At 37.5% G+C, this 24,794-nt stretch overlaps 4 protein-coding genes across 4 annotated transcripts; 3 read left to right on the top strand and 1 right to left on the bottom strand.

The window, feature by feature from the left end:
* Window positions 1-1,926: 1,926 nt before the first annotated feature.
* Window positions 1,927-11,036, top strand: LOC106959620 (polyserase-2-like). Its single transcript, XM_015052327.1, has 12 exons — window positions 1,927-2,102; window positions 2,183-2,345; window positions 2,583-2,724; window positions 2,976-3,236; window positions 3,346-3,505; window positions 4,205-4,243; window positions 4,317-4,464; window positions 5,064-5,202; window positions 8,666-8,759; window positions 8,922-9,069; window positions 9,216-9,360; window positions 10,562-11,036. The coding sequence occupies exons 1-12, from the start codon at window positions 2,051-2,053 to the stop codon at window positions 10,844-10,846; spliced, it is 1,776 nt and encodes a 591-aa protein (XP_014907813.1). The 5' UTR covers window positions 1,927-2,050; the 3' UTR covers window positions 10,847-11,036.
* On the top strand, window positions 3,519-6,861 carry LOC106959625 (granzyme B-like). The gene is made up of 5 exons (XM_015052332.1): window positions 3,519-4,243; window positions 4,317-4,464; window positions 5,064-5,202; window positions 6,160-6,420; window positions 6,566-6,861. Exons 1-5 carry the CDS (start codon window positions 4,192-4,194, stop codon window positions 6,716-6,718), a joined length of 753 nt encoding a protein of 250 aa, XP_014907818.1. The 5' UTR covers window positions 3,519-4,191; the 3' UTR covers window positions 6,719-6,861.
* Window positions 11,037-11,241: 205 nt separating the features above from the next.
* On the bottom strand, window positions 11,242-14,697 carry rabl3 (RAB, member of RAS oncogene family-like 3). The gene is made up of 8 exons (XM_015052334.1): window positions 14,596-14,697; window positions 13,907-13,998; window positions 13,422-13,551; window positions 13,224-13,338; window positions 12,970-13,120; window positions 11,923-11,994; window positions 11,622-11,660; window positions 11,242-11,480 (listed from the first exon to the last, which is right to left on the bottom strand). The coding sequence occupies exons 1-8, from the start codon at window positions 14,639-14,641 to the stop codon at window positions 11,424-11,426; spliced, it is 702 nt and encodes a 233-aa protein (XP_014907820.1). The 5' UTR covers window positions 14,642-14,697; the 3' UTR covers window positions 11,242-11,423.
* Window positions 14,698-14,791: 94 nt separating this feature from the next.
* On the top strand, window positions 14,792-23,601 carry gtf2e1 (general transcription factor IIE, polypeptide 1, alpha). Its single transcript, XM_015052330.1, has 6 exons — window positions 14,792-14,985; window positions 15,788-16,083; window positions 16,183-16,340; window positions 19,417-19,612; window positions 19,861-20,099; window positions 22,443-23,601. The coding sequence occupies exons 2-6, from the start codon at window positions 15,794-15,796 to the stop codon at window positions 22,901-22,903; spliced, it is 1,344 nt and encodes a 447-aa protein (XP_014907816.1). The 5' UTR covers window positions 14,792-14,985; window positions 15,788-15,793; the 3' UTR covers window positions 22,904-23,601.
* The last annotated feature ends 1,193 nt before the right edge of the window (window positions 23,602-24,794 follow it).

The raw sequence follows: 24,794 nt of genomic DNA, 5'->3' as shown, positions 1-24,794 counted from the left end.
GAAAAAATTGAAATCAAAGGAAACAAATGTATATTTATTTATTTAGTATCTCCTTGTAATGCTGTTGCAAACTAACCTTTTTGTTCAGAGTGAGATTTTTCCTGACAAAAATGTTACAAAATGCCAGTTTCAGTTGTTTTGGAACGCAGTAACACAACTCCAACCAGGGGTTTGAATAAACAGAATTTCTCACCAGCATGGTAGTTTTTACGATGTGTGGTTTGCATGATGGCAGGTTGTGTTATTCAAGTCGACCTCTCTCCCATCTTGTTATTGTGGTCACGTAGGTAGAAACCTAGTCATTGTAGCACTATAAACATCTTCCTGAATCTCAGGAAGATGTCTGTATGTGTACACAAACACACTCCATTGTGCAAATCGCACAGGTGGCCAAAGAAAACAGATTGCTTGCATGAAAGCAACTGCCTATTGCTTTGTCACATGAAACTGCACAAAGTTTTGGATTTTGGCATCAATAGGAACAGTCTGAGTTATTTAGTAGGAAACTTAACTATTTTCTTCTTTGCAGTTAGCAGAAGACAGGACTGACTGCTCCCTTGCTTTGTAGTGTTTACTGTGATCTACTTCTTAGTTCATACGTATAAAACGGCCTGTAAAAGTAACACCAAGTGAAAGTGTAAAACGTACGTCTGCCTAAAGCAGGGTTGTTTGACACCTCAAACTCTTTGGCTTCTTTGTTTCTACTAACCATTGCAAATGTTTGTGAAATGAATACTGAGGCTGAGCAAGTTCAACTCTGCTCACAAGCCCCACCAAGTGGACAAAATGTTTACTACTCCGTGTTTTGGGAAGAAGTCAAAATCTATTTTCTTTCAGGATGAGTGTTTTTACCCTTTCACTTCTTCATTTTTTGTCATGTTACATTTGCAGGCTTCTAGGAAATTTTCTTATAGGCCAACACAACGTATTGTGTCATACTGAAATAGAAGAAACATTAGACATCGAAGCATTTAACTGCAATGGATTTAACTGTGCTGAGATCTATTATAAATGCACGTCAAACTGCAGACTTCTTGTTGTTGAAATAAATTTTTTCTACATGTAATTACATAATCAAACCTGCAGATATAAATAACTCTTACATCTAACAGAATGTATGTCGTCTCCTTTGATGAGAGGACAAAACCTTTAAAAACACTTAAAATGTCCTTTATTCCAGGCTAGATTTTCTTATCTATGGCCATATGAGAGATGAGTGAAGAACTGGTTCAGACGATGGTCTGGATTGTTTGGCTGTGTGATTTGTGTCAGTCAAGCTGGGAGTGGGAATGTGTCCTATTTAAATGATCACTGATTCAATTAGAAGTTCAGACAATAGAAAAAATGTGTAGTATTAGGAGTTTCCAACTGATTTCACAGTTATTTCGGTAACACTTTATGTGAAGTGGGTGAATAAGACTGTCATGACACTTTCATAAACATGACATAACACCTGTCAAGAACATGAATAAGCCTTCATGAATATTTATGACTGTTGTCATAAAGTGTCATTCGGCAAATTACGACACTTTTAATACAAAGTTGACATTATTCAAAATGTCTTTAAGACAACTTGACATTAACCAGGAAATCATTACTGTTTAAACTTTACCTTTAATAACATAAAGTTACCTAATTTTTAAAGTGCAATCAGTAATACTTTTATAACAAATTTATATCAGTAATGATTTCCTGGTTAATGTCAAGTTGTCATAACAAAGACATTTTGAATAATGTCAACTTTGTATTAAAAGTGTCATAATTTACCGAATGACGACTTATGACAACAGTCATAAATATTCATGAAGGCTTATTCATGTTTATGACAGTGTTATGTCATGTTTATGACAGTGTCATGTCAGTCTTATTCAACCCCCTTTAAATAAAGTGTTACCGTTATTTCTTGCATGCATCACTAAAGGTGTTAGTGAACATATCAAACTTCTACCCACAAAGTTTCCGTCTGAACTGGTTCAGAGGTTGACTATAAAAGGTGGTGCTGGAGGACTTTAAAGCCACATGCCTTATTGTTTCCCCCCTCTGTACTATCATGATACACACAGGCGCCATTATTTGCATCCTTCTGCTGGCTCCCCTCCCTGGTAAACGCAGTTTTTTTTAATTATATATTTTCTGTGTTTTCTTAATTTATTGTAAGGAAATCTTTTTTTCCTGATTTAAGAATGTCTCCATATGTCAGGCGCTTCTGGGAGCAGCATAGTTGGAGGCAAAGTTTCCAAGCCCCACTCCAGACCCTACATGGCGTCCCTGCAGTACCAAGGAAAACATTCATGTGGTGGGATTCTTATTCAGAAGGATTTTGTCCTTACTGCAGCACACTGCCAGTGAGTATGTTTCCTGTGATACAAAGTTATTTTTATGCAACACATAAAACATAGAATTGTATGGTTGGGATTTTTTTTTTTTTTAAACAGATTAGCGATTAATGATTTTCAATAGTTAATCCCAAACAAAACATAAAAAAAATATTAGTTTTTCCTTTAGTATTTCTTTCTGGGAAAAAGGTTAGCTCTTTTCAAAGTGGTCTTCAATAAAACAGATGAATCTAATTATGTCTTCAGAGCTTCAGGTGTCATGACGGTGGTTCTTGGAGCACATGATCTCAGCAAGAAGGAGAAAAGTCAGCAAAGGATCAAAGTAGCAAAGTTCTGTCCACATTCACGCTTCACTGGAAATTTTGATTTTGACATCATGCTGCTTAGGGTGAGCAAACTGTTGAAAATTCATTTTTGTACATTTATCTTCCATACTCCCCCACATCAAATAGTGTTTATACATTTTAAAGCTTATTTCCTGTAGAAAGAAAAACAAATTCTTGTTCAACACTTTGGTTGTCTGTGGTTATTTTAAACATCCTATTGGACTGTCCCTTGACTGTTTTTGTTTTATTATATATATATATTTTTTTGCATATTAAAACCTGAGTTAACAATATTCACCATTCTCTTTTACAGTTACAAAATAATGCCACAAAGAATAAGTACGTGAAGCCTCTGGACCTGCCCAAGAAAGCCAAAAGCATCTCTGCCAAACTCAGTTGTCTTGTTGCTGGCTGGGGAAAAACTGGACCCAGTGAGCCTGAGTCCAACGTCCTGAAAGAAGGGAAAGAAAAGACTCTGCCCATCACTGAGTGTAAGAATACTTGGGGAGACCATTTCATATCAGAGCAAATGATTTGCACCATATTTAACAAGAAGGATGGAGGAATATGCCAGGTAATGAAATAACGCCACAAATACAGAAGCTCACACAATTGAAATCTTATTCATTTTTATGAATAAGTTTTTGTAAAACTACTTCCTTCCTCTCCTCTCTTTTTCCTAGGGTGATTCTGGTGGACCTCTAATTTGTAAAAACAAGCTGCAAGGCATAACTGCTTTCACTGCCGACGGTCAATGTGACAATTCAGATTATCCTCATGTCTTCACGAACATTAGTTACTTTCTACCGTGGATCAAGAAAATGATGCAGTCTAAATCATTATGCTGAACACGTCTGTACTTTGTTCTTATAACCCAACAGGTGCATTGTTAATGAAATGTAGAAAGGATAATAACAAGTATAGGTTTCAATTGCCTGTATTTTCTAAATTTACAATAAAAACACACTTGTCAGTTATACCTCTTTTCATTAAATTATTTCTTGTGTGTTTTAATTCTCTTTTTGTTGAAGCACTACATGAAGTTATTTGTGCTGATCATTAATAACTTATGGTACTTAAATAGTGGAGGTAATGATGGTCTGAGCCTGTTCTGATGCTTCAGATCCTGGACGACTTAACATACTTCATAGAATCAGGAATTCTGCTCTAGCGAACGACGATGTCCGAAAATCAGTTTATGATCCCCGTTTCAAAAAAATCTTGGGTTCTGCTACAGATTAATGATTCCACATGATCTTAAAAAGGCTGTTTATGTAAAATGAAACTTGAATTTCAAATGTAGCAACAAAATAAGTACTGTTTAGGTTGAAGGACAAATAGAGAAAAAAAATCACTCACTGACATGCGACAGCACAGATTGTGCAGTTGCATATTGTTCACTTTCTTTGCACGAACATCTCTGACACCTGCCCACGAAGTTTCAGCATGCAACGGTTTGGGGGTTGACTCTAGCAAGGTGTGAGGGGAGTCAGCAAAGCAGATGCTCTGTCCTTTCCATCTAAGTAAACATGATACACACAGGTCGCATCGTCTGCATCTTCATGCTGGTCATTCTCACTGGTAAGTCCAACTTTAAATACACTGACATTTTTAAAAGTTTTTTAAAAGTCTTTTTGACAAATCTTCAACACAGAGGCTTCTGAAAGCGGCATCTTCGGAGGTCGCATTTCAAAGCCGCACTCCAGGCCCTACATGGCTTCACTTCAGTACGGAACAGACCACAAGTGCGGCGGCATTCTTATTCGAAAGGACTTTGTTCTAACTGCGGCACACTGCTATGTGTACGTATGTTTAACTGCATCCCTAAGTTCAAAGTTTATGTTAGTCATTTTTCTTACTCTCTGAAGTTAAATTAGAACAAATCTGTCTTGCTTTCGTTCCCAGTACTAAAATTATTTCTATTTTCTAAATGCCAAAAAAGCAAGATTTTTTTGTAACTTTCTTTGAATTCAGAAATGCACCTACATTTATGTATCAGGCATAATTCTCTTTTAAACTATATGTTTTTTGTCAAGCCTTTTCAGTTTCCTTCCATAAGGTTTTCACAAGTTTGTCCTCAGAACTCAGTCAGGTTTGCAGGCTGCCCCATTGGCTCACTCATTTTCACATCTACCCTACTTTCTGGTATTTAGCAAATGGAAATACTGTTGATAATTCTTACTAAGCTAAAACAAGAGAATTTTGGTCTGATTTAATTGTAGACAGTGATAAAAACATTGTGCAATGTTCTATTCAATATATGAAAACTTCTGTCATAATATAAGTACATGCAATATTGGAAATAAAAAAATACTCTAGTTTTTAATGGATTTCCTTCTATTTAACAACTCACTAGTTTATGAAAGTTAATTTAAAATGAAACCGTTTTCTCATTTTTCAGAACTCAAAGTGACCAAGTGGTACTGGGAGCCCATGATATCAGTAAGAAGGAGGAAAGTCAGCAAAGGATCAAAGTGGCAAAGTTCATCAAGCATCCAAATTACAACGGAGGTGTTCACAATGACATTATGTTGCTTAAGGTAAGCTAAGATGGACAAACTGTTTTTTTTAATGTTTATGTTTATGTAGTGTCTTATGGAGTGAATGGAGATGCATCAAAGTAGATTTGAACAACAGTAATTCAATTCAAAAGAGAAACTTATGTGATAGAACTTCCATTACATATAGAGATATGACTATTTTAGCTAATTTTGATGCTTGCAGCTACTGGAGACTCCAAATTTTGACACCATGATTATTAAAACTGGCAGCCGTACTGTTGACAGTATTAACAGCTTTCATGTGTTGCTAGAAAATGAAATAAGCATCTCCACCAAGTTTGTAATAAAGAAAAGGATGAAGTGCTCTAAAACGTTGGAGCCACACCAGCAGATGAAATGGCTCATTGACTGTGAACACTTCATCCTGGAATCTGTGCCTCTTTAACACAACAAATTGGAACCCATGTATGAATATGTCTATCTGCTGGGACTTGAAGCGCTAACTCCAGCTGCAGTCCTTACTTTATGAATGTCCTCTCGTTGTTAAATGGGGTTAGCTTAACAATCCACTAAAACTGTGGTTGCCTGTTGGTTTTGCTTGCTACCGCGTGCAGTCAGTCTTCTCTGTGATTAGCCATAATATGACTACATCCTTGTAAATTGCATGTGTTATATGGCATTCTACTTTGTGCAATGTGACTTTTAAATTTACACCAGATGTAAGCTGTGAGCCACAATTATCAAAATTAACAGAAATAAATGCTTGCAATAGGTCACTCTGCATGATGCATCTAATACTTGACTTTCTGAATCGAGGTACTAAAATAACTGTTATTTATTAAAATGCACCCGTAAAATTGTTTGGTCATTTAAAGCTGCAGTAATGTAACTTTTACAAAAAGATTTTTACATATTTGTTGGAATTATCACTATGTTAGTAAGTCTTTTATAAACTACAAGTAAAATTTTAAAGGTATTGTGTGCTTTCTTTCACAGCTGAAAAACGATGCCAAACTGAATAAAAACGTCCAGCCCATTGAGTTACCAAAGAAAGAAAAGAAAATAAACGCCAACCTTGATTGTCTAGTTGTTGGCTGGGGCAAAACTGGACGAAATGAACCCATTTCCACTGTTCTGAAAGAAGCGACAGAAAAGACACAATTCAAGACTGAGTGTGATAAAATCTGGAAAGAGAATTTCACTGCCCAGCAAATGATTTGCACCAAGTTCAAAAAGAACACGGGAGGAATATGTCAGGTAAATGACCTCGAAGCATTACATCCAGTTCATTAAGACGCAGAAAAACATTTTAAATTGAAAAATGGTGATCTATTTTTCTTTTTCAAAACTGTATTATAACTTCTGAAGAATTTAACTCAGGTCTTCTTGCCTTTTTTTCTAGGGTGATTCTGGTGGACCTCTGATCTGCAAAAACAAGCTCCAGGGAATAACTGCTTTTACTGCTGCAGACCAATGTGACAATCCAAAGTTCCCACACGTATTTACTAAAGTTAATTTCTTTCTTCCCTGGATCAAAAAGACGATGCAGGAATAAGACCAGTGTTGTACCCATTTGATTTTCTTTTACATAAAACAAAAAGCTGTGACAACCCTTCATTGCACTGTTTGAAAACTCTTGTTTCAGAAAAAAACTAACAATATTGTTAGAATCTACAATAAAGCCACATTCCTAAGTAAGTTTCTTTATTCTTTGAAAGAGCTCTACACTTCAATGAAAGTTTCAGCATTTATTTCTTACTCATCCACTTATAGAAAAGAGTAACCACAGGGTTGTTATCTGTGAGTACCACGGCAAAGACCCAACCACAAACTCCCTCACACAAAACAATGTTCATAGGTACATGCTGCCGCAACCACCGGTGACCTCTCTACGAGGAGGATGCAGGCATTAACTATGCTGCTCAATGAAGAAACACATCTGAGAAAGCCTTTCAAGTTTACAGAATCGCTAAGAAAAAACGTTTAACCCAAAACTAAAGATTCCAGAACACATCAATGATGCTACGGCAGGCCGGTGGGAATAAATCATCATTCACACAACTGGTATTCAGAGAAAGTCTCAGTTTGTCCCATGAGTTCTAAAACAGCAAGTAAATGAATAAATGCATACCAATACATTGATGTTTTCTTTCCCTGATTATTCAAAATAAATTAAAATGGTGAGAAAAACTTCGTAGTAATGCAATGCTAAAACTTAGCTTGATTCTGAAATTTTTGAGGGTTTTTTAATAATCATTTTTTGCCACCAATAATGCAAATTTAATTGGGAGATTTCTGCTTCTTGGTCTGAATACTTTCAGTCTGAAACCAAACGGTAGCGTACAGACTCTGACTTGTGACATTTTGATCAACTTTAAATGGAAAAAGGGTGGAGAGGCATAGAAGACCAGTTTCTTTCTAGTTCAAGGTAAAGCTATATGTCCGTGGTTATTTGGGGAGCCATGTCATCTCCTGTGCTACATTCTTTTTTTATTGAGTCCAAAGTTTCTTCTCTCTGCTCAGAAGTTTGATGGAGGTGCGGAATAAGTAATCCAGCATTACTTGCAAAGCCACCCGTACCCGGTCCAATGACCATATGGAATCACTCTGCTTGATTTTAAAGTTAACTCATCTAAACCACATTCTAACTGATTAGCATAAGTCAACAAAAATAAGATAAAAGCACTATGGCAGGCCCTAAGAAGTGTGTAAGGCCTTATAGACTTAGTGAAAGTAAACCGTCTCACACAGGAAGAGATTGTGTCGCTGTAAACAATGTAGCGCGACATGATCTGGGCTTGGGTTGCATTTCCTTTTGTATTTATATTAAAAAGACGAGGTGATTTTTGAAACGTTCAGCTGCTGTGGTAGTTTAACCACCAAATCTTCAATAACTGAACATAGTTTTTAATATGCAGCCTTGACATTCCAACTATTTGGATGTAATATACTAATTTGTATAAGTTCATATTTGTGTGAGGTCTATTTGCCTCTTACTGAAGAGAAAACATTTTCATGTTTTCCCCTATATTAAAATGCTACCGCAAAAGAGAAATAAAATCTTTTTGACCAAGACAAAATGCCCCCACAGGATAGAAAGTTGGTGGTTTAAAGTTGTGGTTTCAGTTTCTATGCTGAGTAGGTTAGTCAGCTGAGACACATCGTTGTATATTAAAGTCAAACACCAGAAAAAAAGCCCTAAATCAGAGAACTGTCTAATGCAGAAAGTATAACCTTTAAGACGCATACTATACGTCCAAAAAATGAACAAAAATGCTTATTAATTAAATTACATATTAGTCAAAAATACACGCAGCAGGAAAAAAAACTCAGTTTAGTCATTTCCTGACCATTTATATGATTGTAAAATAGCACTGCTGCATAAAGCAACAGCAAAGGTATGTGTGATACAGGTTCCACTCATGCATCAACCTTTTTAACACCTCCCCACCAGTCGGTGTTTCCGTTTGTGAGTTTTGAGGCTGAGTACAAAAGGTGTTGAGGGGGCTCTGCAAGCCAGGCTCTTCATCCTTTCTCTGCAACCATGCTACAGGCTACTAGCATCATTTACGTCCTTCTGCTCGTCAACTTCAGTGGTAAGAGTAGATCTTGTTTTTTTTTAAATGAGAACTTTTAAGTTACAGATTTTTGTTCCCAATTTTCAAATGTCCATTTTGGATTTTCTGTTTAAGTAGCCAGAAAAAGAAAATTGTTTGCCTGATATGAGGTTTAATTTGACTGAACTTTCACTCTTAAAGGGGCAGCTGAGTATGGCATAACAGGTGGCAAAGTTGCAAAACCACATTCCAGGCCCTACATGGCGTCTCTCCAGATTCAAGGACATCATGTATGTGGTGGGATGCTTATTCGGAAGGACTATGTTCTAACCGCAGCACACTGCAAAGAGTGAGTGTGTGTGGTAACGTTAAAAAATGTGCATATTACAACAAATTAACATAAAATTACTGTTTAACTTTAAGAATAAACCAATAAAGAAATTAAACATGAATTCTAAGGCATTTGTGCTTAAAGTACATCTTTTTCATTATTAGCTGTTACAAAGACATCACGGTCGTCCTTGGTGCTCATAACATCAGCAAGAAGGAGGAAAGCCAACAAAGGATTAACGTGAAGAAGTACCATGTACATCCACAATTTGAAGCCAACCAGTATGAGTATGACATTATGCTCCTTAAGGTAACCTCCATTTATACAATTTGTCCTCATTGAAAATTTTGCCTTGTCAAATATTTCAGGTACTTCATTTATAATTAACAGTTAGGCCAAATACTGTGCATCAGAAACACACAATTCCAAGTAACATTGTGTTTATTCCTCATGACAATTTATTTTGTGAAATGAACCAGTTCATCCAGAGGCAAACTACACCAACATGATGCAGCCATCCCGTATTTTACTGTCGATATAATCGTCTTGGACACGTTTGTCAATGTGGAGCAATTTCTACAAAAGTCTAAATACCACTTAAACTTGGCAGAAAACATTTAGGTGTTTGCTAGAAATCTGAGCTGTTGATTTTTTTTTCTGCATCAGTGACACTCCAAGCAAGTTAAAATAAATTTAAAAAAAAGACTTTCACTTCAGAAAATTTAAGTCTTACAGTCCAAAACTAAATCTGACACAAAAAAAGATCTGTGGAAAAAAAGAGATGCCCTTGCGGTCTAAAAATCTTGAAGGGAGACAGTCTTAACCTGTAACCGGGGTTGCTGGTTGAAACCCCTGCTCCATTTGTCTGTCGTTTTGTCCTTGGGCAAGACACCTCACCCGCTTTGCCTGCTGCTTGTGGTCAGAGGGCCTGGTGGCGCCGGTGCAGAGGAGCCTTGCTTATGCCCGACTGCCCCAGAGCAGCCGTGGTTACAACATAGCGGCTTGCCACCATCAGTATGTGAATGAGTAAAAGACTGAATGAAATGTAAAGCAACCCCAAAGAGTACTGAACAGGCCACGTACCATTTAACTTATGCAAGAGAGAATGTTAAAATATTGCAAAGTCAAGATGTAGGATGCTAAAAGACTTGCATCAAAGAAGACTGAATGCTAACATTGAAACAAAAGGTACCCAACAAAGCACGAGTTGAACAGTATGCGATTTTTATTTTGTAATTTTTTTTTCCTCCAACAGATGCATCTGTCAAATAAAAGGTGAACAATGTTTCCAAATGTTCAAAAAAATTATCAAATCCTTTGATGCTTAAATCTGGCGGTGTGTACACTTCTAAAATCCACAGTAATCACATAATTGTGCTGCACAATTTTTTAATACAAACCAGCTTAAAAGCGGGAACATTTTTAGAAATGACAAAGAACAATTTTTTGATTTTACAGTAATTCTAATTAGACTGCTTTTCTTCTCCACAATATATTCTTCTCTCAACAGTTGGAAAAAAATGCCAAAGTCAACAACAATGTAAAGACAATTGATTTAGCAACAAAAAACGAGGACATTCCTGCCAACACAAATTGTGAAGTGGCTGGCTGGGGAAAAACTGGACCAACCAAACCCATTTCAGATGTTCTGATGGAGACCACAGAGAGTATCCAATTCAGCTTTGAGTGTAAACATATCTGGAAAACGTATTTCAATTCCACACATATGATCTGCACCAAGTTCAACAAAAAGACGGGAGGAATATGTCAGGTAATCAAGGAATACATACCATGAATGAAAATATGAAAAACAAAGCATCTCACTGGAAAAGAAGAGCTGGTTCCTTGGAAAACCTAATCAAGTCTTTTTCTCGTCTCTTTTAGGGAGATTCTGGGGGACCTCTTATTTGCAACAGCAGGGTTCAAGGAATAGCTGCTTTTACTCTAGAAAAACAATGTGATGACCCAAAGCATCCACATGTTTTCACTAAAGTCCGTTCCTTTCTGCAGTGGATCAAAAATGTGATGAAAGGCTGAATCAACCTCATTTAACGGAAAGTTTAGTCAAATCTACGTGTCGAAACCTGATAGAAGTGTTTTGTTTGTGGACAAGATGATTTGCTGATGACAGAAAAAAAAAATCAAGTAGTTTATTTAACATAAAAATATACTCCCTAATAATCTTGCATATTATCTGTAAAAGATTTATTCCCAATTTACATTAAATTTCTTTTTGAGTTCACACTTAGGTCAAAAGTATATAAAATAGCAGAAAGAGGCGGAGGTGAGGTTGTTTATGTTGTTAAGGCTGGTCTCCAACATGTCAGCCAACAGAAGAAAACCACAGACCACTGCTGTTGCATTCATGGAACTCAGTCATAGTGCAAACTTTTGAAGTTGAACCTTTTTCTGTCAGTAAAGCCTGTCATCTGCAAGGAAATGAAAGGAAAGGAAAGTTCAGAGATGGTCATTTCATTTCACACTTCAGTCTGCATTTGTACCTATATTCTATTTAAACTGTGACACATTCAGTTTAAAATGTTTTAGTGTCAAAAGCAAACAAAACTCACCTGACTTGAATCTCTGGTGAAATATCTCTTCTCTATTACCTACCAAAAGTCATAAGATTTTTCAGATTACTACAAAACATGACAAATAAAGAAAACTTCATTATTTTTGATTTAAACATTATCTTTTAAAAAAGTTACAATGTATATTTGTCTAATTGGGTTTCAGTTTCACTTTGTCTGGAGACCACCAAAACAGAGACACTGCAAGTAGCTTTAAAACAGAGATGTTTGTGACATTTGTGATCCACCAGACTGTCCTAAAATTCATAAAACATTGCATTGCACTATCCAGGTTCCTCACCTTATCAAAGAAACGGCTAAGTTTCACAGCATTTGACGTGCCTGCAGCAAAGTATCTCGGGTTTGTGCAGTCCTGGGAAAACATGATAATTTTCAGCTTTTTTTTCTGAGGTGGTAAACCACTGTGTTTGTTTCCACATGCAGGGGATTTTGGTAAGAAAGACAAAGAGAGTTGTGGAGAGCCCCCCTGCTGGAGTTCCTTTGTATTTGTTTTATGCTCATGATATTGACTGATTTAGAATTAATGATTCAGATTGGGCTAAATTTAATACTATTGTTTTACGTAGTATTAAATATTGTTATAACACAGCATTAGTTTCAGGTCAACAACTGATGGTGGGAAATTCTATCCTATGATTTTCTGCTAGAAAGCAGAATTCATAAATTCCAGCCCATGTCTGACTTTAGATCTGGACCTGGAGTACAGCACAGTCATCCTATCAGCTTCAGGCCTTGTGCTATTCTTTCTTTCCTTCTTGATTGTACAGGTCTATTCAAGACCTGTAGAAATCAAGTAATCAAGCGTGGGAGTGGCTAGTGAAATTGAGCTCAGAGAGAACCCACGAATGCACAGAGAGAACATGCAAACTCCACGCAGAAAAACCCCAGGTCGGGAATCGAACCCAGGACCTTCTTGCTGCAAGGCTACGGTGCTACATACTTCGCCAGTGTGCAGCCAAAAGCGTTGTTAAACACAGTAAATTATGGCTTTACCAAGGGGTACAACTGCTTTTCTATATAAAGGGTAGGTTGGTTTTTGATATAATTTTTTAAATAATAAATAATGAATTTGTAATAAATAATTTGTAAAACTGAATTTACTCAGGTATCTTTGTCTGATTGTAAGTTTTGTTTGATGATCTCAAAACATTTAAATGCGACAAAAGAGGAAAAAAAAGAAATGTGTGGGGTGGAGAAACATTTCTCAGCACTCTACGGTAAACTGAATCATAAACCAACAAACATGTGAAATATTACCTTTGTTTAACAAACAAGGCAGTTTTTCTAACATCGACTTTTCAAAGTTCAGTTAAAAAAAGAAACTTACGAGATTGATCTCCTCTGCATTAAAATCTTCAGAAAGGAAGGCCGTCCTAGTGAGAACTTCACTGCGTTTGTTCTCTGGAATCTGGTCAAACTTTGTTCCAATCAGCAGCAAAGGCACTGCGTTCTCAACAAACTGTTCTCTGTCATAGTCACTGCATTTACATGGACATACAAAAAGAAGTAGTTCAGGTCACATGAGTTGTAGCTTTTTGCATCCATAAAGGTTTAGAAAATATTTTGCTGATGAAAGCCAACCCATTTGAGACAATGACGCCTGTTGGGGAGGAATCCTTATTCAAAGCTTCCATTGACCAGCGGTAGAGATTTTGGGAAGATTTCTTATTTGTTAAATCATGTACCAATATTATTCCTACAAGATATAAAATAAAGTCACTTCAATAAGATTTGAGAGCTTCGACCTAGATACAAATCGTTATTTTTATTTTATTTTACCATTTACTGAATTGTAGAAGACTGCTCTGGTGCTTTTGATACTACTGGCACTGCCAACTGATCCTCCAATGTCCCATAGTTCAATGTAGAAGGTTTTCTCCTCAGGTGTTCCTTCTTTGTAATCTTGAACCTGTAATTGAAGTAGATATGAAGTGATATGATGGCACTTTAGGCAATAAAATATGAATCAGTCATTAGGAGGTGTGTCTGACTACAAAAGCCCACATTATGGCAGATGGAATAGTTTTCAGAATTATTGCTTAGTCATGATTTGGCAACATGGAATTACATTTTAATATGTGTGCATATTTTTATATTAAATTCCACGGCATCCTGATGAATAACAATAATGACTATGCATGGTAAATAGATTTTTGTTTAAAGTTGTGCAGCATTTTCCAAATAAATGGCAAACCAATTACATCTGACAACAGTAACAGAATCATTTCCTTTCATTAATGATGTGACATGTTTGCAGTGCTTACCCTTACATCCACAGAGCAGCCAACAGTCCAAGATGGATTTCCAAAAACCTGATTCTGACATATTAAATGGACTAAGGAAGATTTGCCTACCCCTGTAAATGATTAAAAAATATATATATAGAAAGGTTCACTGAAACGATTTTATGTGAAATGTATGCTTATATAACAATTCCTGAGCACAACAATCTGGGAGAGCTTGTCTTTTAGTGATGCTTGGTATTTGCAATTCCCTTTCGTTCAAGAATACAAACAGATTCGTTTACCTGCGTTGTATACAGAGCATAATTTTTCACAACAGGAAGTCAGGTAAAGTCTGTATGCCTGGAACAAAGACTCTGTGCAAACTATGACACAGAAGTCTTTATTTTTATATCAGTTCAAAACAGAGCTTCGCTACGTTTCCTTTTGATGCGCCAGTGGAGTTGAGCTTACTTATACAAGATAATAATATGGCTAGTACTACATTTATCTACATTTGCAACATCCACAAGTGTCATTGTTTTTTTCTGTTAATGCGTCAGGATTTCATAGCTGCAAAACAGATTTGCAGTTATAGTTTGTAGGCTCTTAATCAAGATATGGTTTTCACACCACCGAAACTAAGTCTGGATTAAAAGAAAACCAATGATAAAAAGTAGGTACATATATATTTGTTGTCATTCGTAAAATAAAAATAGAGCGTAGCTTACCAGAATCTCCTAAAACTAACACTTTTACCCTGTCAAGAGAAGCCATTTCTGATGACGACGAGTACCGGAAGAACAACAAGTTATCCCCGCCTTGAAGATAATTTTATCTACGCTGATTGGTTAATTCCAAAAAACCTTTCCGCCCAGTGCCATTTCTGCCCAATAGGAATTTAGTAAGAGCAGGTCTATAGTTTTACTTCCGGAGTTACCCTCTCAAGATAATTCTTGCAGCACATTAGCTAAACTTAGCAACTGAAACATTCGGAAGTGTAGAAGAATGCTGATTGATTAAAACGTTTTTGTCTGACGATATGATCGAGTAACTTTAATCTCAAATGGCTTAAATTAGCGTTTCGATCTGTGTTACTGGTGAAACAGGAAGAGTAACGGGTAAGAGGCTAACGAACTTTTAGAAATGTAGTTAGCATGAGGTAAACTCTTATAGCTTGTTTAAATGTGTATAGATATTTATAAGCAAACTGTTGTGTGTAAAGACTATGTTATCAAGGGCTTGTCATTTAAAGACGAATATCTCGACCAAATTCCTACAAATGTTTGTTCCTTTGTTACTTAGCTTAAATGACGCTCAGGTAAATTGTGATGACTTTGTTGCTGGTATTGTCTATTTAAAATTAGCCATTATTTTGTGTATGTTTAGAAACTGAATCTGTAAATAAGTTGGTCAAAATATCCAATCTTCTCTGCTGGCAGTTTTCCCCCTTTTTGTGTTTTTGCAGTCTCCGGTATTCATTATTCCTTCAAATACTGAAGCACCTTTACTATTACATACAACTTTCCCTCTCGAATAAAAAGAAAACGTCACATGAGTAAATGAAACCTGTGGAAGTGTAAATTGTATGTCTTTAAGTAAAAAAAAAAAAAGTCATAATATTTAAAACCAGATATTGATTGCTTAAATTTACTTTATAAAGATATGAACATGGATAAAATAAATTTTATAAACAGTGTTCCAATTTTCCAGTGTACTTCCAAAGCCGTACAATTTACAGTATGAATTCAGATTTTTGCCATATCTAGTTGTTGATAAAAATGGAAAGAAAATAAATCATGCTTAAGCATTTATTCTTCAAAGATCTTTTTTTTATTAATTATTAATCGTGCTTCCTTTCTTCCTTTTTTATTTTATTAGATGGGTCTGAACTTTTTTATAGTTATGTTTCTTTCTCCACAGCTAAAAATGATTGAACCTGAGGTACTAACCGAAGTCCCTGCGTCTCTGAAGCGGCTGGCTAAGCAAGTTGTAAGGGGTTTTTATGGAGTAGAACATGCCTTGGCTCTGGACGTGCTGATACGTAACCCATGTGTCCGAGAAGAGGACATGCTGGAGCTGCTGAAGTTTGACCGGAAACAGCTGCGCTCTGTGCTCAACACCCTGAAGGCGGACAAGTTTGTCAAGTGCCGTATGAGAGTGGAGACAGCCCCTGATGGGAAGACGACACGTCACAACTACTATTTCATTAACTACAGGTTTGTTTATATTCATTTGTTTATGGATCTCACTCTGCAGTTTAACTAAGATCCATTTAATTGCACATAAACTACAAAACAGGTTTTCGTTTTGCTTAGAGTGCTGGTTAACGTTGTAAAGTACAAATTGGACCACATGCGACGTCGCATTGAGACAGACGAACGGGACTCCACCAGCCGCGCCTCCTTCAGATGCCCCTGCTGCTTCTCCACTTTCACTGACCTGGAGGCCAATCAGCTTTTTGATCACATGACTGGTAAATACTTGACACAAAGCAGTTTTCCTGAAACACTTCCTGCCTTTTTCTTATTACACTTAAAAGGCAAAAAGTAGTTGGACAGTTTGGGGAAACGCAGATATCAAAATCTCATGCACCATTTTGCATTCCTTCCTACAGAGCAGGGTTTTGACAATAATTGATATTTAGATATAATTGGTACTAGAAGAGATCTATGCTCCAAGACACTCCATCAAAATTGATTCACAGTTTTTTTTTGTTTCATGCAGCTTAATTGGCCTCTAGATGGCAGTGAAAGCACATGTTGAAAAATGATTTGTACTAATGGAATTATTTACTATATCAGTGAACCTGCATTTCTTACATTAAAATGTTTAATCATATTTAAATGGCTATGAACTCTTTCAGAGATAATTCCATGAAACCCACACTATTCTCTTCAGTATATTTTCTGTACATTGTTGCTTAGTTCCTGCTTCCTGAGTGGCTCATCGCCAAGTCCTTCAACACAGACCAGTTCAAACAATTTCTTTTTTTTTTAAATTACCATATATTATTTTTTAAGTTGTATTGTTTCTGTTGGAATTGGGTTTTGCCCATAAAGCTTCACACTTACATTTTAGCAAATACAATTATCAGCTGCTTAATATTAGACAAATCTAATTTCCTGGTGTTGGCCATACATCCACCCCTCTCCCTTGATGCCAAATTATTTTCAGAAAGAGTAGCAGACAAATTATTTCACGGTGAAATGTGATAAATGGTAAATCACATTTTACCAGATACTCCTGAAGAAAGTCAACAAAATATTAGCAAAAATGAAAAACAAGAATGCATAAAACTAAATATTACTGTAGATTAAACCACATTAGCATTCACATTTTGCAGCTCCTATGGCAGATAAGGAAGAAACACGCAGACAAAAAGAAACATGTAATGAGTTCAAAGCATTTCAAACTGAACCTCACCATGGCTTTTCAGCCAGCAAAACGATTTAACTGAGAAAATAATGAACACATCAGCTATCTTTCTAACAGTAACAGCATGCATTTCTGCAGAGGGTGAACACAAGATTCACTTTTCCTTCTTAACCGTCATGTGGCGACTGACTTTTATCCTACAGTATCCTCTCAATTTCTGAGCATTTTCTGAATTAGTTACTGTTGTAAAGGGAAGTTATTCTACCACCCGAAGGAAGCTGTTTAAAATCAAGTAGCCAGATCTCATAATAGTCGGATGGACTGGTAGCCTCTGCGGGGCCAGCAACACTCAGTGGGATCCCATAGGGATAGGAAATGACAGTGCTGGACTTTCAGTTCAATCTCAGCCTGACCCTCAGAGAAGAGCCAGAACCCTGCAGCTTGAGCAAAACACATCTCTTTTTTTTCCCTTTCCTTGTCAGTTGCCTCCTTTTAGATTATTTCTTTTTGATTCAACTTAGAGAAATATCAGCATCTTTACCGTTTTGCAGCTGCTTCTTTGGTCTTGACATCATGACAGGAAGTAATCACATCTATAGACATCCACCTGGTCATTAACAACAGTTTTTTTTTCTACTTATTTCTTTAAGCGGTCATTTTTCTCTCTGCCTCAAGCCCAAAATGAGCATTCTTTGTTTTGCTCCATCCCTGATGCACACAAAGGGCTAAAAGCAGACATGAGGTCTGTGCTAATGTTGGAATGCCTCCAGTTATTGAAACTGAGATCAGGAAGAGAAGCAGATGGTCAGACACATCCTTCTCTTACTGTTTGGAGGCAAGGGGTGAGGTGCACTGCATCCAATTTCCGACAGCCCTCAGAAATATAATTTAACGTTTTTAAAATTATTACCCCTCTCCCAACCAACAACAACAAAAAAAAATCCACTCTGGGAAAAAAAAAAAAAAATCTGGTTGCCTAGGTTACCTGCCGTGTATTTTCTCTGCACATTGTCTTCACAGTCGAGGATGAGTTAGTGTTTACCTGATAGTGTGCGAGTTCCACCGAGTCAGAGTGCACACAGAAAGCAATTTAAATTCAGTTTTTGTTGTGCAGAGAAACAAATGGCAAAATATAGTTTGTAACTCTACAAACAGAGCTTGGAGACTTTTTGGAGTACAGATTCTCCATGCTCATTCTTCCTAGATCTGTTTCATAGGTGCTGCAGTCACAGGTCACTGAGCATTTTCAGAATCTAAAACACCGAGAGATATTTTAGCTATTCCCTATATTTGGTAAAATACTGAACCAGTGCCAAGATTACTCTCTACATTTTTGCTAAAGATGCACCAATGATCCCTGAAGAACCTATATGAATAAAACCTTTTATTGTTGTGGAGTGATACTAGATGTTTGTTCTGGTAGCTGAACAGAAATGTATATTTTAGCAGGTGTGGTCATTTCAGTCCTATTCCATTTTGCAGTTTTTTCTGTTCAGAGTAGGAGCAGGACTATTAGTCATACTTTCCTTTGGGACTCTGTCAAAATTAAATGGCATGGTAGATAATTGACCTGGAGTCGACAGAAAGTCTGAGTGTTTTACAGCAAAAATACTTTTGGACTTTCAATCTCTGCATGTCGTTGAATGTGCTGGATTTGGAAACATTGGGGGTGTTTTGGTGTCTGCCTGACCTTAGATCTACACAGTGATGGTGTCATTTATTGCTTACAATAAATTAGGTCGTCACCGTGCAAAAAAAAAAAAAAAAAAATCAAGTAACCTTGGAAAAAACATCAATATCATTTCTGATGATCACTGCAGACCAATAAACGGGCAAATCAGAAACCCATTGGACAAAAAAGAAAGATTCACTTGCAAAACTGGGGGACATCTCTAATTATTGCTCTTGTTTCAGGTGTTTCAGTTTTTGTATGTTTTTATGTAAGATTCTTTTTTTTTTTATAGCTATTAGCATGCTCATCTATGTTAGATCCCAGAAAAACGCCATGGATGTTTTAATTAATGAAACATCTGCACTTTATGTACAATGGATACACCAATAATGCCAAGCACATTGTCATGCATCAGTTAGATGTTACAGTGGCTTCCATGAAATGCAATTTCTTGTTTTAATTCTGTTTTCTGCTTCACTCTGAGTTCTTTGATTCCCTGCAGCTACGTTTCGCTGCACCTTTTGTCAGACTGAGGTAGAAGAAGATGAATCGGTCTGCCCTGATGCCAGGACACTTGTGGCCCGCTTTAATGAGCAAATCGAGCCCATCTACGCACTCCTACGCGAAACCGAAGATATTAACTTGTCCCATGACCTGCTGGAGCCGGAGCCCACCGAGATCCCCGCTCTCAAGCAGAGGTCCGTTCGAAACAAGTCTCACAGCAACACACCACTTACCGCCTCAGGCAGGGAGTGGATTGTAGCTCACCTTTGTATTTATTCATCTGCAGAAATGGAAATTACTTGTGTTTCATTTTAGTGTCAGTGCTTGCTTTATTCTAAAGGTAATTTAGCTAAAATGTATCATTGTTTCCCTAATCTTATTGTTTGTTTGTTTTTTATTTTGCTTTTTGAAATTGCTTTCTTTTTTTCTCCTTTTTCTTTAGCCGTGAACGAGCTGCAGCTGCTGCAGGAAATGCTGCAGGCGGACCACACCGCGAAGCCTGGTCTAATAAAGGATCGACCTACGCTGATTTGTACATCCAGAATGTGGTTATCAGCATGGAGGAGCAGGATGACCAAAAGAGGCAGGTCAATGAGGGCAAGCCCCCCAAGGAGCGGCCCGTTTGGCTGACGCAGAGCACGGTGCAGGGGGCTTACAACGAGCCGGATGCTCTCAAGAGCCGTGAGTGAATTCTTCTTTACGTGAAACATTCTTCTGTGCCGAGCTTTCTCTCTGTTCAGAAAAAAGTTAGCATTTTTCTTTTAGCTTTAGCTTATAGTCATAAAGGGTACAGTTTTTCTTTTTTTTTTGTTGTTGTTCCAGTTCTCTGGTTTTTTTCTTCACTGAGTTGAGGTGAGAAGAGGGATTTACAGCAAAACTGAGGATCAGAGGATTGACCAACCTTAACTTTATTTGTTCTGGAAAATTGGACTTCAGACGTCCTTCTGGTCCAACATAAATCCACTGAGCCTTCCTCAAGTCGGTCAGTCACTGCTGTTGATGTAGTGGGGGCAAAGTTTCTCTACTCCAAGTCAGAGCAGATAAGTGGGCGGCTGCCAAATGGCCCAGATCTACATCACGTGTTGTGTTGCTCTTACTGGTTGTAAGTCTAATTAGTTGGGTCCAGAGGCATTTCGGTCCTAATCCCCTGATAATGTCTCTGAGAAATCGAAATTCAACTAATGGACCCTGGAATGACTTCATTTATTTAACTGTGCTGCCATGATTTTATGATGGTGAACTATAAAAGGCTTTTTTTACCCCCCAAATATGTCAGATTTTAAACATATTCTTTATTGAAAACCTTCTTTCACGGCTTTTTTTGCTCATGAATTAACTTCACAGAATCCAGATATAAAATGGGAATAAACGGTTTATTTGTTCCCATTTTTCTGTGAACCTGAATTTAAATTGCCAGCTGTATGTTTAGGTTCATTGTAACTGATTATTTTAGCAATCAAATATTCCATTGATTAATCTGAAAATGAATCAGATTAAAAAAATTGGCATTCTGCAAATTTTTCATCTAACCTCTTATTTTAAGCAACATTAGAAATACATAAAAAATAATTTGTTTCCTTTTTCAAATGAGAAAACAAACATGTTGTTGCCTAAAATGCAATAAGAGCATTCCTTTGAGTAGCTCGATCATTTGTAGCAGACGATGCATCTGCAGCTAAATAAAAATACGTTTAACATCAACATGTGAAAAGCTCTGCTGTTTCTGCTTGACCCAACATCAGGCAGCTGTTTTGTGTGTTAATGATTGGAATAGCAATCATTATTCAGTTTTACAAAATCTGAAGTAAGTGAAGCTGAAATTATACCACTTGAAGAGTGACAAAGAATTTTTTTTTTTTTTACTTTAAATGCAAAAAGTATATTTTTTCTTTTACAGTTTTGGATTAATTTCTGCTCTGAGTATGTTAGCAAATGACCTATTTTGAGTGTATTAATAATTAATGCACTACCAAATTAATTGACAATTACTTCAATAGTCAACTAATCACGATTAATCCGATTATTTGTTTCAGCCCTGGCTCATTGTCCTGCTGGGGGATGAATTTTTTAAAAAATTTTATTTTTTCTGCAGTCACTTACAGGCTGTCTTCCAGGATTGCTCTGTATTCACTACCAGTAATCTTCTCATCAACTCTGACCAGCTTCTCTGTCTCTGCTGAAGAAACGTGGCCCTGCAGCATGATGCTGCCAGCACCAATCCAAGCTTTCAGTCAAACTAAAGGCCGTGGACGGGAAGTGAAGACAGATAATTGTTAACTAAGCTTGTCGTCCTCTTCCAGCGTGGGGTTTCAGTGAGCGATCACACGCTGACTTTGTTTCTCCAAACAAGGGCATGTGGCAATCAGACCTGGTCAGACATCTACTGTGGCATAATTGCTCAATTGAAATAATCGGCCTTGATTAGTTTGAGCGAGGATTTGTCATCAAGAGGATCCTTTCTTGTGCAAATGACTCACAAACATCCTTTCTGTAAGGTAGAGTCCTGATTCAGTTTGAAAACCTGTCCCTTGTTGATGACAGAGGAGGACAAGGAACTTAGTTCAGTTTGAAAGAAAATGCATGACTGGTCAGTGATTTGTTATAAATACTTTGCTGTGTTTGTCTGTAATGCTTCCCTAAATCTTAATGTCAAAATCAAGTTTATTCGCATAACCAATTCATCTACAAGGCAGTTCAAAGAGCTTTACACCCCAAAAACATAATAAAGTAACCAATTATTGAACACCAATAAACATTCTGTTTTCCTTGATCAATGTTCCACTTGCTGCTCTAAACCGATGGGTGATTTAAAGGAGCTCAGTCTGTTGGTAGCTTTGCAGTTTGTGGTCCATGTTTGGTTGAGATTTTGCAGATGCAGACCAGACTACAACCTCAAGACCTGAGTGGTCTGGAAGGTTGATACAGTAACAACACATCTTTAACGTATTTTGAAGCTAAGCCATTCAGTGAGTTTTATTTTTCTTGGGGGAATCTTTTTCCAAATTAAAAATGCTTCTTCCGCAGGCGGCGACATCGCAGCCGGAGCTCAGGACGGCGCAACCGGTCACGGGGCAGGCCAGGCGGACGAAAACGAGGAAGTGATGCGCGCCCTGCTCATCCACGAGAAGAGAGCCGTCGCGGGAGCAGGTGTGGGTGGAGCGAGCGCAGCTGCCAGGGGTCTTGCCTCCGCCACAGCTAACGCCAGTGACTCAGAGAGCGACACAAGTGAATCAGAGGACGAACTCCCCTCGGGCCCCACCACTGCCACAGCCTCTCAGCATCGCACCGTTGAAGAGGTCGAAGAAGAGGACGACGACGACGACTTTGAGGAGGTAGGGGATGAGCCGATGGTGATGGTGGGGGGTCGGCAGTTCTCATACAGAGAGGTGGGCCAGAGGCCGGAGCTGGTGGAGCAGATGTCTATGCAGGAAAAGGAGGCTTACATTGAGATGGGACAAAACCTCTTCCAGGATATGTTCTACTGAAGAACTTTAGATCCTTTAAGTTGCATTCATTGACTGATGCTTCTGCTGTCTTACACTGTGGGTGGACAACTGAAGAGGAAACGGGATGCTGCTCCAAAAACTTCAGAAAATGTCTGGTTTGCCAGTATTTTTTTTTTTTTCCACCGGTCATATTTGTAGTATTTCTATTTGAAGTATTTTCAAAAGTCACCAAACGACAACAAATTTCAGTCTGCCAGCTGCGCTCTCTTTCTTTTACCACTATTATTTGCTTCAGTTCAAAACAGTTCATCTTTACCAGAAATGTTTCAGCCATTGTTCTTTCATTTACCGGACAGAAGGGACGCAACATTTGCTTTAATCGATGCAGCTGTCTACAAACACCGGCATCCATCTCATCCCTCCAGTCAGTTTTGTTGAATGGGCATAATTGCATTGATTGCGTGAGAGAACCAGTGAAAGATATCTGAGCACTTCACAGTGCGGGGGTTGGACACTGAAACACTGAGCAAGCGACTGCAGCTTTCAGTATCCTGCCTGTTCAGATGATGTCGAGTCAAAGAATATTCTACAATTCAACAGGCTTGGTCTGAATTCTCATCTCAGGCAAAATACAGAGAAAGAGAAGGTGCTTTTGGTACTTTTTTTTTTTTTTTGTGGGTAACAGTGAAACATTTGTAACTTTGAGATATCTGTAATAAAATATTCCTGCTACCCTGGCTGAATGTGTCCTTATCTTGTTACTATAAAGCAAATGTGATGTTTGCAGGTGTTGCACAATTATTAGACAATTTTTAAATGGTAAAGTTCTGCCCATTTAATTTTAACCCAGTTAATGCATTGGAAGTGCAGGGGGAGGAAAACTCTTACCTGTTTCCTGCTATGGAGACCCGCCTTAATGGATGGAAAGGGTAGAAAAGTAAAGATTTGTTTAATTTCGTTCATCTCAGAGAAACCTTCCAGTCATTCCTTTTCTTGCTTGTCAGATCAGATTCCTGACGGTGATGTGAAATTTGCTTTGTAATCACTGCTCTAGTGTAACCACAGCGTCCTGCGGCATGAAGTGACCCACTCACACAGAGAGAAATGTCACCTCCAAGCCAAGGCCTACATTCTGACAAGGCTCTTGTATTTGCATAAAGATATGCCAATGTTACACTTGTCACGTTACCAACTGTATTAATATTCTATCTTTGCAGCATCTTCTTTAAAGTGACTTTTTTAAATATATTTTTCCTCTGAATGTAGAGATAATAGAAATTGTTGGAATGCATGAGGGTTAAATCTTTGTTTATACTTCTGTTAATTCCAATGTTATTTTTAGATGTGCGAGTAGATTAAAAAGTGGTAATAATTTATGCTCCGTCATCACACTGCAGCAAAACGCTAAGAGTTCAAATGCAGCCAAATTAGACTTTCATTGAATTTGTCTGTAGAGGTCAGATGTTCCCCTTAATGTTAATTACAGAAAAAATGCTTTAACTGTTTTTGAAAATGGAATGGACTAAGTTTTAAAACTTCTGTTTGTAGGGAGAAATGCATTATATCCCAGGCAGCAGTCTGGAACCCTTCACAAAAGTCGCAAATATTTAAACCTGTAACAATTAGGGATGCACGAGATATTGATTTTATGCCTATATTATTAGCCAGTATTTATTTCCATCTTGCCCTCTGTGTTTCAAGAGGAGGAGAGGATTTGATCGAGTGTTACATATAGTATTGGTTCATGACAATTTATAGTTTATGGTGTTGCATTTTTCTAAACAGAATTTTGTGTATTGTAGTACGAGTTGAGGACCTTGACAGTTTTGTTGAGGTTTGAGGTAGAAGAGGTTGCCAATTTGAAAACGGCCAGAATTTTGAAGACACATGCGTGGTCACTGATTGGAGGGAGGTTTTGTTAAACAGCCAA

The sequence above is a fragment of the Poecilia latipinna genome, unplaced genomic scaffold (genome assembly GCF_001443285.1).
Source record: "Poecilia latipinna isolate Pla-1442-1.1 unplaced genomic scaffold, P_latipinna-1.0 Scaffold1102, whole genome shotgun sequence".
Classification (NCBI taxonomy): Eukaryota; Metazoa; Chordata; class Actinopteri; order Cyprinodontiformes; family Poeciliidae; genus Poecilia; species Poecilia latipinna.
Note: the sequence above shows the minus strand (reverse complement) of the source record. Positions and strands in the feature narration are given on the sequence as shown.